Raw genomic sequence first — 27,136 nt, forward strand, 5'->3', positions numbered from 1 at the left:
CGCATTATCTGGTAAAAAAACGATTCCAACGGCAGGCATATACCATCTAAGTAGAGGGATGCCTGGCTGCTAGAATATATTTACAGACTTCGAGAAGAAGGATTACCTGGGCCCAGACGTTCTTTATCTTCTTGAGAACTCTGGGCAGAAGTGGTATGGGCGGAAAGGCATACAACAGGCCTTAACTCCACTTGCAACGAAAAGCATTGCTCTGCGAATGCCGCCTTGGAAACTCCAGCATGCAATACTGCTGACATTGCATGTTCTCTGCAGAGGCAAAAAGATCTAACCAAGGCTCTCCCCACTGCTGAAAGAGTCCTTGTGCCACCTCCAGGTGGAGACACCACTCGTGATCCACTAAGCATCGACATGGCTGAGTTTGCCTGCCCTAATGTTCAGAGAACCTGCCAGGTGTTAAACCACCAGGGTTATGCCCTGCTGTTCCAGCCATGTCCAGAGACTCGGGGCCTCTTGACAAAGGGTCCACAACCCCACACCGCCGGCTTGTTGCAGTATCACATTGCGGTGGGGTCCATGAACACCTGCACCATCTTCCTTTTTACAACAGGAAGAAATGCTTTCAATGTCAGTCAGATCGTCCGGAGCTCCAGTAAGTTGATATGGAGTCCGGATTCTGCTGGAGACCAGAGGCCTCTGATCTTCACCTCTCCCAGATGGGCGCCCCATCACAGAAGTGACGCATCTGTCACGCCTGTAAACTTTGGTTGGGGAAAGGAGAGGAGTCTGTCTCTGATCTAATCGCAGTTCAGTAACCACCACTGCAGATCTTTTCCAGTTCCCTTCAAGATCTGAACAGTGTCATTGAGATTTCTCTGATGCTGTGCCTATTGTAACTTCAGGTCCCACAGCAGAGCCCTCATATGCCATCTGACTAACCAGATTCAGGAGGCCATGAGGCCCAACAACCTCAGAGTCTGTCTCACCGAAATCCAGGATAGAAGCCAAAACATCAGAATCCTAACCTGAATATCCTGGATTTGCTGGTCGGGAGGATAAGCCAGAAACTGCACAGTGTCCAGAACAGCTCAGATGAAAGGGAGCATCTGAGAGGGAGTAAGGTGTGATTTCAGCATGTTTATATTGAACCCTGTTGTATAGCTATTTCAGCCATGTTTTAGACACGTTATTTTAGCTAAACCTGCCGATTGTGCACTTTAGCCCAGTTACATTTGATTCAGCATCGCTTTGTGTTTCTATCATAAGCCACGTTTGCGGTGTTGTTTTATTTTCTCTTTCTGGATGTTCATTCACCTAGGAAAGCATTACGTTCTTAGCACAACATTCATTTCACTTTGTGCTTTCCTCAAAGCTGAAACCAGATAGGGTGGTACGCTGCGTCTCAGACATTCACAGAAACATACACATCCTTACGTGGGGACCTTTTCATAGAACATCAGCTGTTTTATTAATACACTTCTCTGTCCCATACACGTTAGAGGGAGATTCCAGCTAGATGACTACGACTGCATGCCGACTGTCTTAGCTACAGCTGCTTGCTTAAGACTGCAGAATCCCAGGCCTTCATGGGGACGGTGTCTTCTTAGACAATGGGCTTCCTTGCTTAGATATGGGGGATGATGTCTTCCAGGGGTGGATTAGGGCCTGTCACTCTGTGCACTAACATAGCCTAGGTAGGGAATATATATGTATTATTCCGAGTGACAGTATGGTGGGACTGTCTCATTAGGATAATGAGAACCTACTCAACAACCCCAGTGAATGCAGGAGGTTCGCCGTAGTCTGAAGGTAGGTGACGACAGCCTGGGGCGTAGGAGCCATCAACACCCAGTCGTCAAGGTAGGGAAAGACAAACCCCTAACCTGCACAGATAAGCTGCTACCACCACCATCACTTTGGTAAACACTCAAGGGGCACTAGTGAGACCGAAGGGGAGCATGGTAAACTGAAAGTGCTCGTGGCCCACCTTGAGCCACAAGTAACGCCTGTGTGCAGGCAGGATGGAGATGTGAAAACACCCATCCTGCAAGTCCAATGCTACCATCCAGTTTCCTTGGTTAAGGGCAGACTAGACCTGAGCCAGAGTGAGCATTTTGAATTTCTCCTTTTTGAGGAAGAGATTGACAATCCGCAAATCTAGAATCGGGCGAAGACCCTTGTTCTTTTTGGGTATCAGAAAGTAGCGGAAATAACAATCACTGCCTACTTCTGACATCGGGACCCTTTCTATGACTACCTTGGCCAAGAGAGCCGTAACTTCCTCATGAAGCAAGACTAAGTGATCCTCCATCAGCTGTTCTTTTAACAGAGACATTGAGGGAGGGAAAGGGTGGAAAGGGAGGGAATAGCCCTTCTGTATGATTTGCAAAACCAATTTGTCCGATGTTATGAACTGCCAGTGAGGGAGATGAAATTGAATCCTCCCTCCAACTGGTCTTGCAAAATCACACTAGGAGGACTTGGGCACTATGGAGGGGGGAGGGGGGGTGCTGGGTGGTGGACAACTTCTGGCCGGACCTTCTGGGTCTGAAGGTATCACAACCTCATCCCCGCATAGGATGCTGACCGGGAGGAGGGAGGTGGCTTGTCTGTGGATGGCGTGATACCCCACCCCTTCCGAAGCCTCAAAAGGGGGGGAAAGACAGCTTGTTGGTGAGAGGTTGCCCAGAGGCCCAAGGACTTGGCCGTAGCCCGGGACTCCTTAAAGTGTTCTGGCGTCAAGTATGCCATTTCACAAAATAGGCCGGACCCATCGAAGGGCATGTTCATTAGGTTTGCCTGAACAACCCCCGAAAAGCCAGATGTACGAAGCCAGGTGTGGCGACAAAGGGCCACCCTTGACTAAATCACTCTACATAGTGAGTCAGTCATGTCCAAACCACACCTAATAGTAAACTTGGCTGCATCCCTCCCATCTTTGACGGTTTGTGAGAGAGTGTCCCCCACGCCCTCCGGGACTTAAAGCAGCACCTGCACCACAGTTTCCCATAAAGTATGAGAAAAACTGCCCAAGAGGCATGAGGTATTTACTGACCTCAATGCCAGGCTGGAGGAAGAAATCATCTTCTTCCTAAGCTGGTCCAGCCCTCTTGGATTCCCTATCTGGGGGAGCAGGGAAGGGAAGGTTCAATGGGAAGTGGAGGCTTGGACTACAAAGCTCTCTGAGGGGGGTTGTTGTGTGAGGAAGCTAGGATCACTCAGAGCTGGGCGATAGCGGCGGCTAACTGTTCTATTTACAGGAGCCCCTGTGCTAGGTTTGGACCACTTTCCCAGCAGGACATCTGTGACTGCTTCATTAAAGGGTAACACTGGTTCCAATGTAGATACCCCAGACTGAAGCACCTCAGTCAGGAGGTTAGTCCTAACCGCCACCATAGCATACAACGGTCCCTCCTCTAAAGCCACCCTAAGAGGTGAGAGCATGGCAGTATCTGGAGAGGTGCCCAGTCCACTGGCCTCTCCTAACACCTCATACTAGTCCATGTGGTCCGATTGAGACTCTAGAGGGTCCTGAGACCCCTCCAATTCCTTACCACTGCCTGGGTGATCATAGAAAGGCTCAGGCAATGATCTGGCATCTGTTGGTGCTGTCGGAATCGGCGTTGTGCAACGCTGTTCTGGCTCATCGGATATTAGAATGGGGCTCGTGCCACCAGTGGGGGGGGGGGGGGGTCAGTGACGTCAACATCGGGGGCGACGCCGGTGGAGGCAGACTGTGTGGACTCAGCTTATTTCCGGATCGGATATCAGATACAAGAAGCGCCATCGGTGAGAAGCCGCTGGCGTAGAACCTGAAGGGCCCTTGTCAACCCTTCGGGCCCAAAGGTACGCCAGTGGGTTCAGCCTGCTCAAATACGAGACGCATGGCATTGTAAAACTCTTAGATTTGAGTGGGGGTCGCTTCAGCTCCCAGAAAAGGGGGTGGAGGAGGCTCAAAGTTGGCCATGACAATTGGTCAGCGGAACGGTGCCTGGAATGTTGACGTTCCTGACTCGTCTAGTCGGCCAACAGGCGAAATGAAGTCAAAGTCCGCTTGGGCTACTTCTTCTTCTTGAGCCTCTTCCCCAAGTGCCCGGAGGACCTTGAGTGGGACAAACAGGACTTGGGGCTCCTGGAGCGGTCCCGCGACCTCCTCCTCGACCAGGACCGTGACCCTGAAATGTGAGGAGTGGCGCCAGCAGACGTTGACTGTTGGGCTACTTTGAGCTTCAGGGGCAGCACCCTCATAGCTTTCGGAGCCATGGACCGGCAGTCAGAACATGACTTCAAGTCGTGGTCTCGGCCTAAACACCAGAGACATACCTTATGGGGTTCTGTCACCGACATGGTACGGTGGTAGGCACCACACAGCTTGAACCTCATCTTTCTTCATGCCATCCTTCGCAAAGAGAACAAAAATCTTCGACAAAAGGTTTTTAAAAAGGCTGGTCAAAAAAAAAGACTTGATTCCGGATCTGCGCTTTAATCTGCGCAGAAGGAAAAGAACTGACATACACATGACTGGGTGGTGCCTTTATAGGCAACAATGACCTACCAGACAGCGCGAACGACATCACATGGATCCGAACGACACCACCCGACGGAGCGTGCAAGGGTACTGCTCAGCAAAAGTTCTGGGTTCCAAGCTGACGTCTGGAAATTCTAAGGTAAGGAATCTGCAGGTAGAAATCTCTATCAGATTAAGGCCTGCTATGAGTTAATACGGCTCAAAATTCTACAAAGCGTTTATTATACCAGAACACACCTAAATACCACAGGAAAGATTTCAGATGACTCCTGTCTTCGAAAATGCGGACAACCGGGAACGTTCCTACATATCCTTCCGGACTGTCCCGGCACTGAAGGAGTTCTGGGGAAAAAGTGCATCACAGGTTACAGGAGTGGTGATAGGCATGACCACCCTATTCGGTCTGGGGGCCTGGAATGACTCCGATGCTAATTCGTAGCAACGAACATTGTTTAATTTGGGGTTCCTTCTGGCCAAATAGAAAATAGCACACAGACGGGGATCTTCCGGGACCCTGAGGATATGAGACTGAGAAAGGAAAATGGATATGAGCTATGCCCAAGAAAAAACAATTTATAAAAGAGGGTGGCCAAAGAATTCTGTCAAAGTTTAGAAAGGATGGGCACGCGAAAAATTAATATTTTGATTGCCAGCAACCTTGGTGGGTGAGTTGGGAAGGAAAAGGATGGATCGCTTATTGTATGTCGTTAGGTTTGGAAAATCAATAAAATGATTTACAAAAAAATGAGAACACATTATCTAGTTGTTCACTATCTTCCTCAGCCAAGAAAAAAAGTCTGATTGATATTCTAAGAAAAGATGTACTTCCAAAAGCAGCAGCAGCTCATTTGATTCCCAAATATTCTACTGCAGCCTCAGCACAATGTTCTTACGAACAACTAGAGATTATGACAAAGTGTGGCACATCTGAATGCCACTTTGATGTAATTAGAGCTGTAAAATTGAAAACATTTTCTACAGAGGATATTCCTGGCTTGCTCACCCTATTCAACTGGTTTCCAGCTTTTAATTTTCGTTCATCTTTTTCTTTCACTTTAAGCAGGACCCAGGAGCTGGAATTTGCTACCAGGTCGTTCCTTTCCCTAAATGTAGAACTGCACACTTAAGCTTTGCCAATGTGTTTTAGCCATGTTGTATATCAGCGTGGCTGCTGTTCAACATGGCTAAAGGTTAGTGGCGTAGAGGATAGTGACATGGAATGTCAGAGTGGAATGGCGAACAGTGGAGTAGAATATTGTAGAGTGTAGTGGCAGAGAGTGTTTTATATTGGAGTGGCATAGTCATGTAGAGTGGCATACAGTGGAGTTGCAAAGAGTGGACTGGTGTAGAGTGCATTGGCATAGAGTGTTGCGGAGTATAGTGATGTAGAGTGCAGTGGCAATGTGTGCAGTGGCACTGAATTCAGCAGTGGTCAATGCAGTGTCATGTAATAAAGTGGTGCAGAGTTGATTGGGGCAGAGTGGCGCAGAGTAGAGTGGTATAGAGTGCAGTGGCATAGAGTTGTGCAGAGTAGAGTAGCATAGAGTACTGCAGAGTAGAGTATAGTGCTTTAGAGTTTCGTGGCATAGAGTGCAGTGGTGTAGAGTTTCGTGGCTGAGAGTGCAGTATTGTAGAGTGGCACAGAGAGCAGTGGTGTGGAGTTTTACATTCCAAGAACAACAGCCACAATAGTGACCGACATACCTTTAGGACTTTTTACAGGGATGTTGGTTGCGCGTGTTTAACTCTACACCGTTTACTTTATGCCATTACACCCTACACCACCCTACGAAACTGCACTCTACCCTGCACCACTCGACTCTACGCCACTTCACTCTGTTCCACCACACTCTATGCCACTGCACTCTATACCACTCTACTCTTCGCCCCTGCACTCTACTTCACTCTTTTCTACTGCACCAACACTCTACTCTGCAACACTGCACTTTCTGCCACTGAATTCTACGCCACTCTACTCTGCACTATTCCACTGTACACCACTGCACTCTACTCTGCACCATTCTATGCTACTCTACTCTGCACCACTCTACGCCACTGCACTCCATGCCACTCTACGAGCAAGATGTTGCCAGGTCCACTAGATCAAGCTAAGGTTCCAGCTACGCACAAACAATCAATGTTTCTAACTCTAATGGACTGAATTGTGGGTAATATTTCAGATAGTGGTGGTAGCCCAACAGGAGATTGCTATAAACTGGAAACCAAAGAAAGTAGAGTTTCCCTAGTGGTCTGATAATTTACTACAAACAGTCATGATGCAAAAACATACTATAATGCTAAGTTGCAAATTAACTGATTTTTCATTCATTTGCATAGTACATTATATTTTTGTTGGCAACTATACACGATGAAGAACATAAAAAACATACAAAGGGCTCACTATATGAAAAAAGAGTAGCAGGAAATTGTGTAAAGCCATACAGTAGTACCCAGCACCTTGTTTTTGCATTATCAATGTTAAAATAAATTAGATCAATATGGAAACGCAGCTTTTATTTTGTGTACTGTAGGTCCAACCCTTTTGTTTGGCCATGTAAGGACCACATCCCACATAGATTCACTGAGAAATAGAGAACATCAACACAGCCCAACTTTCACACCGAGATGGGAAGTAGTTTTAGCGATTTATAAAAACGTCAAATAAATTGAATATGTGGCTATGGGGACATGGTTATGGAGTGGTTTGCTTAACAATTAGTAAAAGTGTGATTATAACTTTCTTTGGCATCCTATTTTGGCCTATATGGAGAAGAACACCACAGGTAGACTTGCTTTGGCTATATGACGAAACGTAGCATCATAAATGGAGCAAAACTGGGATAGGAGCGACATTTGGGGAAATAATGTTTTAGGGAAACCATGTCAGCTGGAATTAGAGGGGAAGAAAGGTGGGATCTTGGGTAACCACTTATTACATTCTGCATTCACAGCTCAGGCTGTCATTCTTACAATGCTGTTTGTACGGTTTTAACCTATGATTTCAATAAAAAATAAAATAAAGAAAAGAAACTGATGCCAGCAATCAGAGAGCAGTATGGCCAAACTGCGTCAGTGGGAGTACGGCAACCGTGGATACTTTGACTGGAAATCCTACAAAGTCATAACTGGCCAGTAACAAAGGGCAGAAAATGAAATGGCTTTAAGTCAATTGATTAGATTTCGCATAGATGCAGAACGGCACTTTGCTGGCTGAAAAACACCCCTAAAAAGATCATTTAGAAGTTTTTTAATAGTTCGGCGAAAAACCAAAGTACAAAATTATTGACCCTTTAGAGTGGATGACGTGATACAAAAATGCCCTTAAGAAGCTATTGTTTAGCGAACCATGTGTTGACCTAATTATATAGTGCTCGGTTGAAACAGTGGATTGTTTCACTGCACACTGCATCTGGAGGACAATTTCTTCCAGTATGCTGATGACGTCCTCCTCTAGCTGAGCAACCCCTCATGCCAGATCCACGAGTGGAACAGATCCTGAACAAGCTTGACCAGGCTAACTGGACCTAGTCAAATACTTATCCTGTTCGCAAGTGGTTGAAATGTGGAAGGCTGTAATAGTCTGGATTAAGTGGAAGGAAAATCTGAGCTAGGAAACAGTACCCTGGGCGGGCACGCAACTTTCTTAGGTGTCTGCTGTTAAGGGTTTGAAAGGATGGAAGAGGTTGGGGATATTAATGCAGGGAGCTGTGACAGCCCAGATGGGTATGAGTTTTTTGTTGACCTTTGGGAGGAATGTGGGCCCCTGCAATCACAATTTTTTTGCTACCTGAAACTTAAGCATGCTCGCACTCCATACCTGGATGAGGTTGAAGAACTCCTGGTGTTTAGTCTTAAGGAAGCTAGTTTGACTTTAGAAAGAAGGGGGAGGGTGGGAGAAGTCTCACAAATATACGAGTCGCTCAGTAAACACACACTCCCAATGCTTTCCACTGCCTGCAAAAAGCCTGGGAGGCAGAACTGAGCTCGCTAGAAGGTGAAGACTAGCAGATGGCCCTCATGGCGCCTGGCAATATCCGCTTGACACCAACTTAATTTTTGTGCGAGTATTCGAATTGATTAAGTATCAGACAGTGGCTCTGGTGCATATTTAAAGAACTAACTCGCTCCCACATGCCTTAAAGTTGAGGACTTCCTACGCAGTTTGCAATTTTAGCATTAGCCATCATTCTGATCATATAGGTGGTTAATACATTTTCTCATCGTTTAATTGATTCATTAAAATCAATTATTTAATTGGTACAGTTACCCACAAAAGTATTATGACCGCTTGCAATTCAAACTTCAAAGTCTATTAGAATATAGGGAAACGTTCTAGCTGAAAATAGGTCTTATTTAAAAATATAATAATTTACATAACCATAAATAATCTTTATCATTAGCGAGTTAAGCCATGCGAGTCCGGGACTGGACATACAGTATGCAAGTTCTGCTTTGGAATCTCCTTCTGCTAGTCTCTTCAAGGACCGAAAAGGAGTAAGTAGAGAGGGGGTGTGCTAAATAGCCAGTCATGGAGGTAGAGATGTAATTTTTTTCAGTGACAAACTCGCCAAGTAACTATGGGAGCAGAGGGGTAAATTAAGGAGTAAGAGTCCTCCGAACATGGGTGACAGATGTAACTATTTTCGGCAATGTGCGCCTTGTTCTTTATTTCATATACAAAATGTAACTGGGTGGGCATGAAAATAATAAAAAGAAGCACGTCAATGAGGCCCAGAACAGGCTCGGAAGATAGCTCAGCGAGCTTAGGGTCAGAGAAAAGGAGGATTGACTGACATCTTCCAGCAGAAATGGAAGCATCACCATCTCCCAAGAACAACAGGACAAGTTGCGCCCAGTTACAGAAGTCATTCAGATCTTTTAAGACAATGAAGAAGCATGGACCATGGACTTCGTTGGGGGGGGGGGGGGGGGGGGGGGGTTTAACATTCGATCCGGACAATGTTTATGGAAGGACTGACCCCTCATAGGGTTGCGACCTTTGCAAGGCCAGGATTCTAGTTTAGCAGGTTTAGACACCAGTACTAAAGAAAACAAGCAGTGGTAAAGGCAAAAGGTATCGCCTATGCAATAACTATTGGTTTTGACAATGTCTTTTAGCCATGTTGTACAGCAGCATGGCTGCTGTTCAGCATGGCTAAAAGCTAGTGGTGTGGCATGTGGTGGGAAATAAATGAATAACTCTTTCCCGTAAGAGTAGAACTGGGCAGAGTAGAGTGACGTAGAGAAGCATAGAGTGGGGTGGGGTAGAACTGGGAGGAGTGGAATAGAGTGGAGTGGCATAAAGTGGAGTGGTGTGTAGAATGGAGTAGAATGGGACGTCTTAAAGAGGCATGACAGCGTAGAGCGGCGTGGAATAGAGTGTGTGAAGTGGCGTAGAGTAGAGTGGCATATAACAGAGTGGTTTCTAAGTGGAGCAGCATAGAGTTGAGTGGCACAGAGTGTAGTAAAGTGCCGTAGAGTGCTGTGGAATAGCATAATGTGGATTTGAGGTGTAGAGTGGAGGGGTATAGAGTGAAGTGGCATAGAGTAGCGTGGTACAGAGCGGAATGGAGTGGCGTAGAGTACAGTGGAGTAGTGTGGAGAAGTTGAGTTGGTGGAGTAGAGTGGCATGGAGGAGAGTACAGAGGTGTTGAGTAGAGTACTGTGAAAAGGCATAAAGTTCCCTGGAGTGGTGAAGAGTAGAATACAGCACAGTGGCGTAGAGTGGATTGGAATAACGTAGAGTGGAGGTGTACAGCGGTGTAAAGTGCCAAGGAGTGGTGCAGAGTGCCAAGGAGTGGCGTAAAGTGGCTTTGAGTGGAGCAGGTTGGCGATGGGTGGCAGAGAGCAGTGTAGTAAAGAGGCATAGAGTGAAGTAGAGCAGAATGCCGTAGAGTGCTGTAGCATGGAGTGGCATAGATAAAAGTGGAGTGGCACAGAGTGGCGTAAAGCAGAGTGGCGAAGAGTAGAGCAGCACGATGTGGAGTGGCATAGAGCAGAGTAGCGTGGAGTGGTATATGGTATACAGTAGAGTGGTATAAAATAGAGTAGCATTGAATGCAATGCAGTAGAGTGGTGTACAGTTGTAGGCAGAGATTCAAGACATTTTTCTTTGAAACAAAGCATGAGTATGCGATTTATCGATATTTAGGATTAACATACAAAGTTCACGGTTGCCAGGTGAACTTCCACAGACATGTGATGTCTTCTGTACCACTTGTATATACAGTTGGAGGTATGGTTAAAACGTCTGCCTAGAATTCATTTTAAGAAAGAACGGGACAATTTTACCCCATGTCAAATATTGATGTTTATCTTTATGCTTAACCATCCATCCCATGTCAAATAATGATGCTTATCTTAATGCTTAACCATTCAATCATGGCATGACTCAATCGTTCTGTAAAAACGGTTGGCCTAAATAAGGCCACCACATGACAATTACATAAGGAAAGAGCCTCCATTCACAGAATCTAAAAATCAATGTAAATTCGGTCTTTCCATGTGTTTGTAGTATAGATTTAAATGGGAGTTTCGGTGTTACCTGGCCGAACAGATGGCTGGCTAACTTCCGACAAAAGGAGGTGTAAAATTACATTCTCGAGGCACTTTACAGGATTCGACTGCTGAGCCATAACAAAATGTCAAAAATTAACCCTAAAGAAAGGTTGAGGCTGCATGCGCTTGCTAAAGCAGACTGACTATTTTAACCAGCATGCAAAGCAGAAAACGCCAGCTCATGGGACCAAACAAAGACATGAAACAGTACACTTTTGGAGCGACTTTGAAAGGTGTTTATTATCACACGATAATCGTTATACCACGTCAGTCGGTTTACGCCAACGTAAAAGTGGCAGAGCCTCCGTGTAGAAGCACGAAGAAATAGTACTCACACACGGTAGCGTAGTTTGAAACGGGATTTTATCCAAGAGCATAGTCCATGACAGGTCAATGTGCCACCGCAGTCCAGAGGTCAATGGACAGCTGGAACGGACAAGGCCAACAGAGATGCGCCAATGCCATGGTTACAGTAGAGTGTAAAATAAAGTAAGAGAATGAGCAGAGAAACTTTAAGACAACATTGCGCCGGCCAAGACGCCTTGTGTACAAGGTTCTAGTGTTCATGGGTTCGGTAATCTCACGGAAGAAGCAATTTTATAAAAACAGTCTCCCAAGCGTCTAATGAAAGAGGCATCAAATTTTGGCAGGGGGTAAAATCATGCGTATCAATTTTTGCCGTGGATTATATACTAAATAAATACAACACTTTCTGGACATTGAGTTAAGTACTTAATGCATTAGTTTCCTATCGAAAGATACCAATATAGTAATTCATTCTCCTGGCAAATAGTACAACTCAGATATCTACTGGCACAAAAAAAGACGATTAGCCTACTAAATGTCTTCCGTTACGTCAACCTAAGCAGAAGGATGAATGATAAAAAAAAACACTGACATGGTAGGATTCAAACCTGTAACATTCAGGTCACATGAAATATGTGCATTTAACCGCTGAGGCATCTCACAAGTGTGGGAAGATGAGAAGTGCAGGTAATGCAACCCTAAAAGGAAAACAGGTGCAATCCAAGACGGCTGAAAGAACTACTAAGACTAGGCAGAAATGTGAGCAACCACTGGTAGCTCCAATGTCTTGAATTTTGAATCAAGGGGAAGCGTGGAAAGCCTTTGTTAACCGTGCTTATTAGGAAACTGGGTAGTGATCGCAACATTCAGAGCGACTCACAGTAACTGTGCCTGTAACTTAGGTACCAAACAACCACGGCTGCAGGACACTTCAGTAAATAAAAAGTCACGACTATCTATATAGATACGATTTTACATTACGAAAATGTAGAGGTGAAGGTTTCATACTAATAGCATCAATAAAAAAAGGAATACTATGAGCAATGTTTAGACTGATTCTGTACATAGGACGCAATAACGACTCACGTGCCACACTAATCTTGCATTAAAGCCCAACGTACTCTAGTGCTGAGCCTCCATGAATTTGCCAGACGCTGGCCTCATCATCCCTGACCTTCTGTTCCCTCTTATAACACCCGCGCGTGCATTCCTATTAAGCTCTAAGCCCTCCCTGTGGCGGCACACGTACCACTTGGGACTCACCTGCTGGAGTTGGCGCCGGGCCCTTTGCAGCACCTCTTCGTAGCCCTCCCGGCGCAGCTCACTGAGGCTCTCGTAGTACTCCTCGGGGTCGCCGCTTTCGCTGAACAGCACTCTAGAGAGGATCTTCCACCCGCAGGTGTCCAGGGCATGCCCTAAGTAGAGCTGCAGCTGGTGGCAGAGGCCCTCCACGGGCGGTGCAGGGGGCTCGGGAGCCCCAAAGAGAGCGGCCCACACTCCCGCCGGCGCGGCTGGCAGAGGGGGCAGGCAGGGCTCAAGCTCGGCGCTGACGGCGCAGAGCTGCTGGTGCACCGCCCGGAGGTCCCGCGAGGAGAAGAGGCCTGCCCAGCTGTACTGCTCCTCGTCTGCCTCTCCCGGCGCCTCGGGCTCACCGGAGACGGCCCGCAGGGGACTCCCCCGGCTGCCGCTGCGCCGCCGCTGGGCCGTGCGGTTGTGGCAGGTGACTGCGAACTTGTCCTCCTCCTCGTTCCAGGCTACGATGAAGACAAACTTGCTCTTGTGTGGCTCCTCGAAGACGTGCGGCCGTACGGACACCCAGTCCGCCTCCAGCGGCTCCTCGGAAGAGGACATGGCCGCCTGGTCCAGGTCCTCAGCTGCGCATCCTTGGCGACCTGGTCCCGGCAGCCAGGGTCTCGCGCTCCCCTGATGGGCGACCTCCCGCAGTCCTAACCCCACACAACCGGTACACGCGATCCGGAGACACTCCAGCCTTGCCAGCACCGGAGCCCCTTCCTGCTGGACCACGGTCTCCTCTGGCTCTCCCCCAGTTATCAGAGTCTTCAGCGGTTGTTTAGTTACTGCCCGGGTTCGCACTCTGCCTCCTCGGCCCGCACTCCGCCGGCATCCGCAAGGCTATTGTTGCGCAGTGACGTCTATTCGCCCCCAGGGCTCGCGTGTCCGGATCTGTTTACACCGAGCCGTAGCACCAACCGGGATCCCTCCGCCGCTGTCATTAGCCCGCTCACCACCGCGACGGTTCCTTCGGCCGCCCTCCTTTACCCACAGCGCCTCCCACCAGGCCTCCGCAGCTTACCTCCAGCTGCCCCCGGGTGCGACTGTTCCGCTGGCTCCTCCCCTGCCAGCACCGTCAGCCTCATTCTGAAAAAACAAAACAAAGCAGCCTTCTTTGGCCAGTGACGTTGCGACCGCTGAGAGGAAAGTAAACATGCGCACGTGCAGCAGCGCGGAGTTGGACGTTGCGCCTGTGTATAACCACTGCCTGGGCTCTGTGACATCTCGAAAGCTAGCACACTGAGCCCAACAAAGACTCGCTGCACTGCGCCTGCGTTAGAGATCCCTGCTGCACGTGCGTATATTTACTTGACACGTAATTAGTGTGACCAAAGGTCCCGAATTTGCCCGGACAGTCCCGGTGTTCAGAGGACTGTCCCGGTGTCCCGACGCTTTTGTTCATTTTCTATAAATGTCCCGGTTTTTGGGGCATAGGTCATGTCAACCTGTGAACGCTATGTTAATTTTAAATAAATGTCCCGGTTTCTGGGACAAAGGTCAGGTCAACCTGCGAGGCAGAAGTGAAAAGTGTGCTCTCCTTTCACATGCAGCTCTAGAGTTTTTAAGTTGGGCTTTGGTGAGACTAAACTTTGCACGCGGCCACCATCACTCAAAATTGTACATTTTACATGTCACTTGTGGAAGACATTGGCTGCAGCTTTATTTCAGATATTACACATTCCCACTTTTTCTGTGGCTCAGCTGAAGTTAGGCCCTACTGACACATGGTCATAAATCAAAACAAAATTATTCTGGCAAGTTTCTTAGGTCAATTACAACATTGGAACATGATCATAAATCAAGGGGTAAATCATTCCAACATGTCATTAGGCTGTCATTCAAATGGCTGGACATTTAATGATGATTAATAGTCCATTTATTGCCTGGATCAGTCCCTGTTTTATTGGTGATGATTGGGCCCTTGAGCTGGAGCTTCACCATTTGTGCTGGGAGGAGGTGTATTGCACCATCTCACTACTTTAGGCCCAACTTGCTACCTTGTGTTGTCTGTTGCACTCCGCCAACCGGTGGGCCAGGTTGCGAGTGCCGTGTCATACCCCCTTTTCCTCCCTGAAAGCACTACCCTGCCGTGAGGCATCCCAAGATAAGTTCCCGGTCTGCCACCCGCGGTGGCCTTTCACAGCTCATCTGACTCCTTCACCGCCAGGCTGCCTGTGGGCTTACATCCTAGGGCAGCTCCCCCTCTGCCAGACTGATTTTCTTCTAATGACAACCAGCTAGAGCCAGGGCTGGCCACAGGTTGGACCAGAATACTTGCAGCCCTGCGTCGGTTAGGCGCACCCCGTCCTGTGCAAAATACTATGGGCATCTCAAGTTGATCAGGCCATGCCTGATGGCGTCCTAACAGTTCACCCTACAAAATATTTGCCACTGCCACATTGAGCTTTTTTCTGGATCTTTCAAGGGCGCCAGTGGACCAGGCACCCCTCCCTGTCTGCCTGGGATTATTTCAGACAATAATAGTTTGGCGCTGCCCACAAGCCTGCTGCTCCAATCAGGTCCTCCTTGATGCTCACCAACAGCTCCTTCCTACCCAGCTGTGCCAGTTCATTACCCAAAGTGGACTATCAGCACATCCAGCTCCCCAAGCCACTGCTGGCGCATCCTGCACAAAACGCCTTCCAGTTGGTCCGAGCACATCCCTGTTATTCCTGCCCATTTAATGGCGGTGCTGGTTGGCCTGGGCCTCTGGACATACCCCTTGGTCAACCAACCTTCAGTTTTCCGCACGAATGAATGACCCGCCATTCAAACCGTCTTTCTCTGTTCACCTGCCAAATAGTGATATGATTGGGGGCTGCTGGCAACCCCACCTTTTCAAGAGTCATCCTGAACACTGCTTTAAAATTAAACTTGCAAAGGCAGTCCCTATTGCTGTGCTTGTATAAGGGACCCTCACCCAGAGGGCAAATTGCCAAGTACTCCTTCATCCAGCAAACTGGGCACACTTCACTGCTCGACAGCCGCATCAGCCTCATTAGGACGCCTCTCCCTTGCTGGTCTTTCTTGGACCTACTTAGCGTCACCTCCATACTCTCCGTGCTAAGTTGTACATCCTGTGCCTGTAGACAGGATCCCCCAGTGTCCTGCTTTGATGAGGCCACCAGCTTGCTTACTCTGAAGGCCCCAAAGAATGCCAATGTGAAAGTTGCCCTGAATAACATGACCTCTGCTGCGTCCTTACAAACCAGTGGCGAAACCTCGACTATGCGGGCTAGGGTGCTGCACTCAATGGGCCTCCTCTTGTCCACCTTCGCCTCCTCCAGGCGCCACCATCCCTTCATCGTTGTCCTTAGATAATGAGATGATGTTGGGTCCTCTCCGGTGGCCATCTTCGCGAAGTGTGCTACTGCTGCTAGATGTACCAGCGCCCACGCTCTGGATTTCTTCTGGTCGAATGCTCATTTGACAAAGCATTCTGCCGATTGTGCAGTGTCCTGTCTGTTGTTGAATTATTGCAACCCCATAACTTCTCAAAATGTTTTCTAGTAAGTTGCATACCTCTTGGGTGCTTATGCATGTTGCACGACCTGTGACAGCACACCCACCAGGGACCACAGCTCCCCTGGGAAAGGTGTCATGTTCTTCTCTACTGCGGGTGCCAACTCCCTGAACTTCACCATCTGGAAACGAGATAGCGCATCCGCTTTAGCATTATTGATCCCCTGCACATGCTTTGCCCGTAGCTCCAAATTATTTGACAATTGCAGATGCACCAATCTCCTCAGCACCCTAAACACCCTTGTGCACCTCACCGTCCCTGTGTTAATGGCCTGTACCACTGCTTGGTTGTCTGACCAGATGGTCAGCTTCAAAATACACAGCCGTGTACTCCAGATGGTCAGTGCCAATATGAATGGGAATAATTCTGGAAATGTTATGCTCCCATTCCTGAAGCCACCTCATTGTGTACCATTTGTCTCCTAGGATAGCCCCAAAGCGTTTGCTGCCTGTGGCATCTGTGTGTAGGGCCAACTCCTTGTTAGATACCCAACCTTCCCCTCCATATAAGAACCCCACTGAAGTGAGTTAGGAAGGTCACCCAGGTCTTTAAGTCCTGTTTTGCCCCTGCACTCAGTCTGACATGGTGGTGTTTCTTCTTCAGAGCTTCAGTCATTTGCGTTAGCCTTCTCACAAAGACTTACACTACTGGGATGACCCTTGCTGCAAAGTTCAACTTGCCAATTAGCTCCTGCAAATGCCCAGGGTGGCTTTCTTTTTTTTTTGTCAAGTCCCAGATCTTTTGCCCAATGTCCTGCACCTTGGCCTCCAGTATCCGCAAGATGCCGGCCACTGAGTCAAGTTATATGCCTAGAAACACAAGCTTGGATGCGGGACCCACTGTTTTATCCACCGTGACCGGGACCCCCAGTTCGGCTGCCAGCTTCTGGAAGCCCCAAGAAGGCTCGAGCACTCATCACTGTTCGGCTTACCAACGAACAGGAAAGTCGTCCAGGTAGTGCAATTTGCCACCATGGGGGTGTCTTTTGTAGAGGGTCCATGCCAAAAAGGTGAAAAACTTTTCAAAGTAGGCGCAGAATAAGGAACACCCCATGGGCCTACTTTGTCAAAGTAGGTCTCCCCATTAAATTGAAAGCCCAGGAGGTAGTAGCTGTCGGGGTGTACAGGTAAGAGCCTGAAAGCAGATTCGATATCCGCTTTCGCCAACAAAGCACCCGGACCTGCAGCACACACCAAGTCAACTGCGTCATCCGCTGATTTATAACTAACTGTGCATTCTTCTGGATTGATAGCATCATTAACAGACTCACCTTCTGAGAATGAAAGGTGGTTAATTAATCTTTACTGGCCTTGCTACTTCTTGGGTACTATTCCCAGGGGTGAGACCACTAGTTCCTCCAGTTTCCACACAACTAATGGGCCTTCTACCCTGCCCAACTCTTTTTCCTTTTCAATTTTCTTGTGTACAAATGAGGGGGCTGTAAGGCAAAGCGCAGGTGTAAGGAAATGCCTCCTTGGCATGGTTACCCCCTGACTTTTTGCCTTTGCTGCTGCCAAGTTATGATTTGAAAGTGTGGTGAGGCCTGCTAACCAGGCCCCAACACCAGTGTTCTTTCCCTAACTGTGCCTTTGTTTCCACAATTAGCACACCCTGGCTTCCAGGTAAGTCCCTTGTAACTGGTACCCCTGGTACCAAGGGCCCTGATGCCAGGGAAGGTCTCTAAGGGCTGCAGCATGTCTTATGCCACCCTGCAGACCCCTCACTCAGCACAGACACACTGCTTGGCAGCTTGTGTGTGCTGGTGGGGAGAAAATGACTAAGTCGACATGGCACTCCCCTCAGGGTGCCATGCCAACCTCACACTGCCTATGGCATAGGTAAGTCACCCCTCTAGCAGGCCTTACAACCCTAAGGCAGGGTGCACTATACCATAGGTGAGGGCATAGGTGCATGAACACTATGCCCCTACAGTGTCTAAACAAAACCTTAGACATTGTAAGTGCAGGGTAGCCATAAGAGTATATGGTCTGGGAGTCTGTCCTACACGAACTCCACAGTACCATAATGGCTACACTGAAAACTGGGAAGTTTGGTATCAAACTTCTCAGCACAATAAATGCACACTGATGCCAGTGTACATTGTATTGTGAAATACACCCCAAAGGGCATCTTAGAGAAAACATACCTGACTTCCAGTGTGGGCTGACTAGTTTTGGCAGCCTGCCACACACCAGACATGTTGCTGGCCACATGGGGAGAGTGCCTTTGTCACTCTGTGGCTAGTAACAAAGCCTGTGCTGGGTGGAGGTTCTTCTCACCTCCCCCTGCAGTAACTGTAACACCTAGCGGTGAGCGTCAAAGGCTCACCCCCTTTGTTACAGCACCCCAGGGCACTCCAGCTAGTGGAGATGCCCGCCCCCTCCGGCCACGGGCCCACTTTTAGCTGCAAGGCCGGAGGAGATAATGAGAAAAACAAGGAGGAGTCACTGGCCAGTCAGGACAGCCCCTAAGGTGTCCTGAGCTGAGGTGACTCTGACTTTTAGAAATCCTCCATCTTGCAGATGGAGGATTCCCCCAATAGGATTAGGGATGTGCCCCCCTCCCCTCAGGGAGGAGGCACAAAGAGGGTGTAGCCACCCTCAGGGCTAGTAGTCATTGGCTACTAACCCCCCAGACCTAAAACACACCCCTAAATTGAGTATTTAGGGGCTCCCAGAACCTAGCAAGATAGATTCCTGCAACCTAAGACGAAGAAGGACTGCTGACCTGAAAGCCCTGCAGAGAAGACGGAGACACCAACTGCTTTGGCCCCAGCTGTACCGGCCTGTCTCCCCACTTCAAGAAAACTGCAACAGCGACGCGTTCCACAGGGTCCAGAGACCTCTGAAGCCTCAGAGGACTACCCTGCATCTAAAAGGACCAAGAACTCCCGAGGACAGCGGCTCTGCTCCAAAGAAGAAACATCTTTGCAACAAAGAAGCAACTTTTAAAGACCACACGTTTCCCGCCGGAAGCGTGAGACTTTGCACTCTGCACCCGACGCCCCGGCTCGACCTGCGGAGAAACAACGCTACAGGGAGGACTCCCAGGCGACTGCGACCCTGTGAGTAGCCAGAGTTGACCCCCCTCAGCGCCCCCAGCAACGCCTGCAGAGGGAATCCAGAGGCTCCCCCTGACCGCGACTGCCTGCTTCAAAGAACCCGACGCTTGGTAAAGACACTGCACCCGCAGCCCCCAGGACCTGAAGGATCCGACCTCCAGTCCAGAAGCGACCCCCAGGTGGCCCTCTCCCTTGCCCAGGTGGTGGCTACCCCGAGGAGCCCCCCCCCCCCCTGCCGGCCTGCTTCACTGAAGAGACCCCTGGGTCTCCCATTGAACTCCATTGTAAACCCGACGCCTGTTTGCACTCTGCACCCGGCCGCCCCCATGCCGCTGAGGGTGTACTTTTTGCGCTGACTTGTGTCCCCCCGGGTGCCCTACAAAACCCCCCTGGTCTGCCCTCTGAAGAAACGGGTACTTACCTGCTGGCAAACTGGAACCGGGGCACCCCCTTCTCCATTGAAGCCCATGCGTTTTGGTAACCACTTTGACCTCTGCACCTGACCGGCCCTGAGCTGCTGGTGTGGTAACTTTGGGGTTGCTCTTAACCCCCAGCGGAGGGCTACCTTGGACCCAACTTTGAACCCTGTAGGTGGTTTACTTACCTGCAAAACTAACAAACACTTACCTCCCCCAGGAACTGTTGAAAATTGCACTGTCTACTTTTAAAATAGCTTATTGCCATTTTTGTGAAAACTGTACATGCTATTTTGGTAATTCAAAGTTCCTAAGTGAAATACCTTTCATTTGAAGTATTACCTGTAAATCTTGAACCTGTGGTTCTCAAAATAAACAAAGAAAATATATTTTTCTATACAAAAACCTATTGGCCTGGAATTGTCTTTGAGTGTGTGTTCTTCATTTATTGCCTGTGTGTGTACAACAAATGCTTAACACTACCCTCTGATAAGCCTACTGCTCGACCACACTACCACAAAATAGAGAATTAGAATTATCTCTTTTTGCCACTATCTTACCTCTAAGGGGAACCCTTGGACTCTGTGCATGCTTTCTTACTTTGAAATAGTACATACAGAGCCAACTTCCTACATAGATTTATCTAATTTTGCCACTATCTTACCTCTAAGGGGAACCTTTGGACTCTGTGCACACTATTTCTTACTTTGAAATAGTATAAACAGAGCCAACTTCCTACACTTATTTAGATAAAATCCTGCATTTAGAGGAAGGTGTAGACTCTAGCTATGAGGGAAGTTGTGTTCAACCCCCAACCATGGAAGTTCAAGCCATGCTGGAGAGAGATGGGGTGCCCCTGATCAGTTACAACCATCACTGACAGCTTTTGATTCACATCATGCTAATTCACCTCAGCTAACTATTGTTTTTATTAGTCAGCCCTCACGCAAAGGCCCACAAGATTATAATAAACTAACAGGGATTTCACTCTTTAAGAGCACATTGAGAGGCATTAATCTGTCCGTGGAGGCTGGGGCTGCGGCACCCAGTATAAAACACACACCTGGAAATTCTCATCAGATGTTACAGCTCCTCTCCTGGAACATAGCAGGGCTGAACTCAAAATGTAAAAATCAGGAGTTGCTATCTTTCATTGGCAATTTTGATATTGTTTGTCGCCAGGAGAATTGGGTATGTGGCAGTGAATCCTTGGCTTTGGATGGTTTCTGTTCTTTTAGTTACCCCGCTATTCTATCAAACGTAGACAGGGGAAAGGGGGGTCTAATTGTTTTGGTTTCCATCTCATTAAGCTCTCTGTATGTTAAGATCCTGTGCTCCAGTTCTTATTATCAAATTCTAAAATGATCCTCGCCTAGAGTAGGCAATATAATTTTAATTAACTTTTATTATAATTCATTTCATGCCCAACCAGTATGGACTATCGAGGATTTGGAACGTACCATTAAAGTTCTAATGGGCAGAGAACCTGCAAATGTGTCAGGTCTGTGGAATTAGAGACAAACAAGGCGAGTATGTGGGTCACTTTCGGCATTCAGCATATCGCGAAGACCTAATAAGTCTAATTTTAGCTAATAACTTGCTTTTTGCCTCAGAGACCACTAGCGATTATAGTAGGGAAGTTCCAACATTTGTGGGGAGAGGAAAAGGCAGCACGATTGACCATATCCTCCTGATGGCGTATTTAGTCCTTTTACTGGAACATTTTGAGGTGCATTCATTTCCCTTTAGTGACCATCATCCCCTTAACCATCAGTTGTGCATTCCCGTTGCCAGTTTCTCAGTTTACTAAGCCAAATTCCTCCCACCATCTGCACTGAACAAGGGGTTACAAAGAAAATAGCTACACATTAATCCTGACGTAGTTTTGAGGGATCTTAATATAAAGAACTGGGCAGAGATTGCTTGCTGCGTGTCGGATGTTGCTGACCTAGTGGATACTTGTGGTAGCTGCAGCAAGATATGTAAATCAGTCTCAGAAGCCCAATTTTCAAATAAGTCCCGGACAGAGCATCACGTCCTGGTTTAACCAAAACTGCACAAAAGCCTATTAAGCATTAAAAAGGATAACTAACACAGTCCCCTGGGATCAGGTTGCAGTTAGGAGGGCAAGATTGGCTTATGAGTAAGTTATAGTCAATAGGAAAGTAGAGATCAGGGCAAGAGCCTGGGATGACTTGGAAAGAGATGCCTTTTAAAAGGATAACCAGGCATTCTGGGAAATTGATAATCAGCCTTTCTTTTCAGGAAATTCCCCCTCAGGCATAGAATGTCATATCTTGGAGCAAGATTGGGTTGGGTTGGGCATTTTACAGGTTTTTTTTCCAGTGGAGACAATAAGCCCTTACCTAAGACCCCTTCTCTTGTCTCACTCTCAGAACTCTTAAGATTTAGCAAGTTTATTTTAGTAGCTGAAGTGGGAAAGGCAATATTAAGCTCGGCAACAGGGAAAGCGCCAGGTCTGGATGGGGTCCCAGCTGAGCTTTTTAAACATAACCTTGAACTCCCCTGGTCACAAACCTTTTTAGAGCAGTGGTTAAGGAGGGTCCCATCAAGAAACTGAGGGACTCTATAATTTAAAAAAAGGAGACCCCACACAGCGCGTAGTTGATCACAAGGACAGCACAGTAAGGTTGGGAACCAAGTTCCTGGTGAGGGGAAGGCCACTAAAAATGTATCTTATTCCCCCGGAGCTGTGTGAGATCAAATCTAAGCTCAGGGTCCTTAACCCAAGTGGAATAGAGCTCAATATCCATAGTAGTAGACAGTGGCACATATGATTGAATCATTACTGAGTCCAGTATTTTCGTAAGCCTAGCTTCCTCTTTAAAGGCAATAAACTTCTCTCTTACCTTGCTTTTAATACTGGGTAGGATGTTATCCAGCTCATCAAAATAACCACTTAGGCCCAGATTGTGCAGTGAGTTTTTGACATACGTGAGCAGGAAATGGCTTGCAAACTGCGTTCCGTGAGACAATCTTTGACAATACGGCGGGTAAAGTCCAATTCTTCTGAGTTCCAAATTTTAAGCCACATGTGAACTGGGACCAGACCGACTCCGTCTTCCAGAAAGGTCATCCCGAGTAATAAATCTTGGGGTGGCCTTTGAAGTCCCTAATAGGCTATTTAATAATGTATTTGCTGCCTGTTGTAGGGGCGCAGGTGTTATGTTTCCCCAGTCCACATCCAAATGACTTGAGAACCAGGTTCAATTTCTCACTAAAGAACACAAGAGAATTATGGCATGCTTGAAAGATCAAGAGGGGAGGGCATGACAAAACAATATTAGAGTGGTTGGGGTGCCAGAAGGAACTGAAGGCCCCAGCGTCAAACTTTTCCTGGAGACCCTAATCTCTGAGTCCCTTTTCCCTAAGATAGTATCCACGTTCTTCACTATTGACCGGGCCCCTCCAAGGACAATCATTGTGGGAATATTCAGTTTCTGGGACAGAGATGCTATCAATCAATCAAACAAATTTCTTAAGCGCACTACTCACCCGGTAGGGTCTCAAGGCGCGCTGGGGGCTACTGCTCGAAAAGCCATGTTTTGAGGTGCTTTCTGAAGGTTAGGAGGTCCTGGGTCTTGCGTAGGTTGGTGGGGAGGGAGTTCCAGGTTTTGGCGGCGAGGTGGGAGAAGGATCTGCCGCCGGAGGTGGTGTGTTGGATGCAGGGGACTGTAGCGAGAGCGAGGTCGGCGGAGCGGAGCGGAGCTGTCGAGTTGGTTTGTGGAAGTTGATTCGTTCGTTGAGGTAGGCCGGTCCGGTGTCGTGGAGGGCTTTGTGAGCATGGACAAGGATTTTGAAAATAATCCTTTTGTTGATGGGCAGCCAGTGTAGGGATCTGAGGTGGGCGTGTAGGTTATTCTTGGCTGTAGATGGGTTCCTCGTGAGGGAGAAGATGAGCTGGGTGTCGTCAGTGTATGAAATGATGGTGAGGCCGTGGGTGCCGATGATGTTGGCAAGAGGAGCCATGTAGATATTGAAAAGGGTGGGGCTGAGGGAGGATCCTTGGGGGACTCTACAGATGGTCTTGGTGGCTGTAGACCGGAAAGGAAGGAAGCAAACTCTTTGGGTTCTTTCAGAGAGGAAGGAGGTGAGCTAGTCCAGGGCTTTGTGACGAATTCCAGCGCCGAAGAGGCGTGTGCGGAGGGTTTGGTGGCATAATGTGACGAAAGCTGCAGAGAGGTCTAGGAGGATGAGGGTGATGGTTTTGCCCTTGTCCAATCTGGTCCTGACGTCGTCTGTACAGGTGATGAGGGGGGTCTCGGTGCTGTGGTTTTTGCGGAATCCAGACTGGGAGACGTCGAGTATGTTGTTGTCTTCTAGGAAGTGAGACAGTTGTATCTTTACTATCTTCTTTATGGCCTTTGCGGGGAAGGGGAGAAGAGTGATGAGTCGGTAGTTTGTGAGGTCTTCAGGGTCTGCTTTGGGTTTTTTGAGAAGAGCGTTGACTTCGGCATGTTTCCAAATATCTGGGAAGGTTGCGGTCTTGAAGGAACTGTTGATGACAGCCCAGAGATGAGGAGCGATAATTTGGCTGGCCTTGTTGAAGATGTGGTGGGGGCAAGGATCTGTTGGAGAGCCTGACTGGATGGACCTCATGGTTTTGCCGATTTCTTCGTCGTTAGTGGGGGTCCAGTTGTTCAGTAGGTTGGTGCGGCAGGGTGCTGTGTTTTTGGTCGTGTCCGTGGTGTTGATGGTGGGTGATGGCAATGTGAAGCTGTCGGTTATGTCTGCGATCTTGCGGTGGAAGTAGTTGGAGAGGGAGTTGCAGAGGTCTTGGGAGTGTGGAGGGTCAATGGTGCAGGATTTAGGTTTGGTGAGTTCTTTGATGATGGTAAAAAGTTCCTTGCTGTTGTATGTGTTGTCGTCTATGCGTTCTTTGTAGAAGGGTCGTTTGGGGTCCGGATGAGTTGGTGATGTTTGCGCATGGCTGATTTGAGGGCGGAGAAGATCCTGAGGGAACTTACAGTACAAAAATACCAACATCTGGTTCTTCCCGGACTTTGCGCTTAAGGTTCAACAACAAAGATAAAGCTTTCAGGCTGTCAAAAAAGCATTACGGGAGCGCAAACTCAAATATATGATGCTTTTCCTGGCACACCTGCGGGTGATCGCAGAGGGCAGAACATGGCACTTCGCCACGCAGGAGGAGGCCTGGCATTGGCTGGAGCAGTCACGAGCCGTGCCTGCCAGTGGAGCAACAGAGGAGGATCTGGCAGAGGAAAGATGGTGGACCACCTGCCACAGAGGCATGATCCCGGACCGGGCGGTGCAGTCTCCGACACCATAGATGGCCAAATCCGATGTGGCCTGCCACAGTGACTGGAGAGTCCAGACGATGAATGTATCCTGGCTGTGTCTGGAGGATAGCCAAATGCTGAGCCCCCTGGTCTTCGGGACCAGACGTATCTCATGCCGGAGCTACCTATTGGGAACTGATGGTAGCCCTTTGCGCACTTGAAGTGGGTTCTGGCTACTAGCCCGGAGCCCGGTCAGAACAGGCGGGCACTGCAGAACAAAGAAATGGGTCTTGGGGGATTTGAGCTAACTGCTTGTGATAACAAATAGTGAAGGTTGGAATTGGTGGAAGCCCACCCACATAAGAGTCTGAGCTCTTAAAGGCAACAGGAGCTCCACTGATTGGGGAGGTTGGCGGTTCAAAACCTGCTGGGCGGGGTTGCAGGGAGGGGGGAGTTCCTAGTTGGGGAATTCTAATGAGCATTGTTCTACACTGTTTGTTTGCTATTGCACAGTTGTACGGTGACCTGTGGCACTTCTGGGGTAGAGGAGGTACACAGGGGTACCCGAGAGTGGGGGATAGATGCATTAACCCTCCGGGGTATAGAAGCTTTCCCTAATGGCAGCCACGATAACACGCATCCTTAGTGTAATGACATGAAATGTGAATGGGCAGGGTAGCCGCATTAAACGCACCACAGTCCTTCAGTACTTGGGCAGACATGGCCCAGACCTAATCCTGTTACAGAAAATGCATCTAAAAAGGAATCAGTACAAGGCACTGGACAGGTTCGGTTATCATACGGTGGCACATGCGGGTTATACAGCAGACTCTAGGAGAGTGGGCATCCTCCTTAAAAAATCAATATCATTCATTTTGACTCGCACCTGGTGGGATATATCGGGACGTTATGTGGCAGTCTCGGAAGAGTGGGAGGGCCACACGCTCAACATAGGCTCAGTTTATGCCCCGTCAAGACTCCAGGGGTCTGCTCTTGCGGACCTGGGTCCTCTGCTGGTAGATCTCCTTGTTTTGGGAGGTGATATGAATCTTATGATTGACCCAGGGCTGTACAGAATTACATGAGCGAAGGCCCTCAATGCTTTGGTGACACTGCGGTCTTTTTTGTACTCCTTTGGCTTAACAGACTTGGGGAGGGAACACAACACGGGAACAAGGCAATTCACGTATTCCTCCATGCCCCATGGGAGTTCGTGGAGGGTGGACTATCTATTCACCACATGGGCACATGCTGGGAGGTTCAGGGAGGCCAAGAACTACCCGAGAGGGATTTCAGACCACTCCCCTGTAGGAGTTACATTGCTGGGTCCTACACAATTATACTCCCTGCTGGCAAAATTAGACCCTTGGCATCTGATAGATAAGTCCTTCAGTGATAAAATAAGTGAGAGCGAACACAATACTTTGAGGAATATCAGGGGTCAGTGGAATCCACCTGTATTTTGTGCGAGGCCTTCAAAATCATAATGAGGGGACATGCTAAGGATTTGATAGGGGGCAACAAAAAGGAACAAAATCTACAAGCGAAGAGCTTGAACGAGAAATTTAAGCCCTTGAAACCTGCCATCAACTAGATAGGGGGTGGATGGTGGTATCCTGCACCAACTGTGGCTCAAGCAACAAGAACTACGTACATTAGCCGAACAACACATCCGGGCTTGCGCGTTGGCGTCTCACTGACAACTGTACGATGTGGGCGATAAGGCCAACAAACTATTGGCCTGGCTGAACAAGAGGGACCAAGAACAGTCATGGGTAGGGGAAATATGGAACAAGGAGGGTATCCCCTGCATGCCAAACTATGCCATACCGGAAGCCTTCACTACATATTATGATGAGGTCTATACCTTGGTGACCCAGATGACCAAGGAGGACTGTATTGACCTCCTACGGGACATTCCGTTGTCTGGGCTCTCTGAGGAAGATAAAGGAGTTTTAGATGTTGAGTTGAAGAAAAAGTTGCCTTGGAGTTGCATGAGCTCAAATCAGGCTAAGCAGCAGGACCAAGTGGACTCCCAGCTGAACATTTTAAATGCATTGGAGCAAGATAGCGAAGCATATGCGGACCATGTTTCTAGAGGTATAGAGTGTAGGGCTGCTACAGGCAGATCAGAGGCCTGCAACCATTGTAGTAGGGCAGACCCCCAGAGGAGTGTTCCTCTTATAGGCCCATCTCCCTTCTCAATACAGAGGTCAGCGAAGGTCTTGCCAA

General features: G+C 48.3%; 1 protein-coding gene across 2 annotated transcripts in view; it reads right to left on the reverse strand.

Annotated features, from left to right (window-relative positions):
- JMY (junction mediating and regulatory protein, p53 cofactor) overlaps window positions 1-13,855 on the reverse strand; it is a 651,557-nt gene extending 637,702 nt beyond the window's left edge. For both annotated transcript variants that reach the window (XM_069223266.1, XM_069223256.1), the window contains exon 1: window positions 12,614-13,855. In XM_069223266.1, the coding sequence (XP_069079367.1) occupies window positions 12,614-13,201 (588 nt within the window). In that variant the 5' untranslated portion in view covers window positions 13,202-13,855. The remainder of the gene's footprint in view (window positions 1-12,613) is intronic.
- Window positions 13,856-27,136: the final 13,281 nt, after the last annotated feature.

The sequence above is a fragment of the Pleurodeles waltl genome, chromosome 1_1 (genome assembly GCF_031143425.1).
Source record: "Pleurodeles waltl isolate 20211129_DDA chromosome 1_1, aPleWal1.hap1.20221129, whole genome shotgun sequence".
In the NCBI taxonomy this organism is placed as follows: domain Eukaryota; kingdom Metazoa; phylum Chordata; class Amphibia; order Caudata; family Salamandridae; genus Pleurodeles; species Pleurodeles waltl.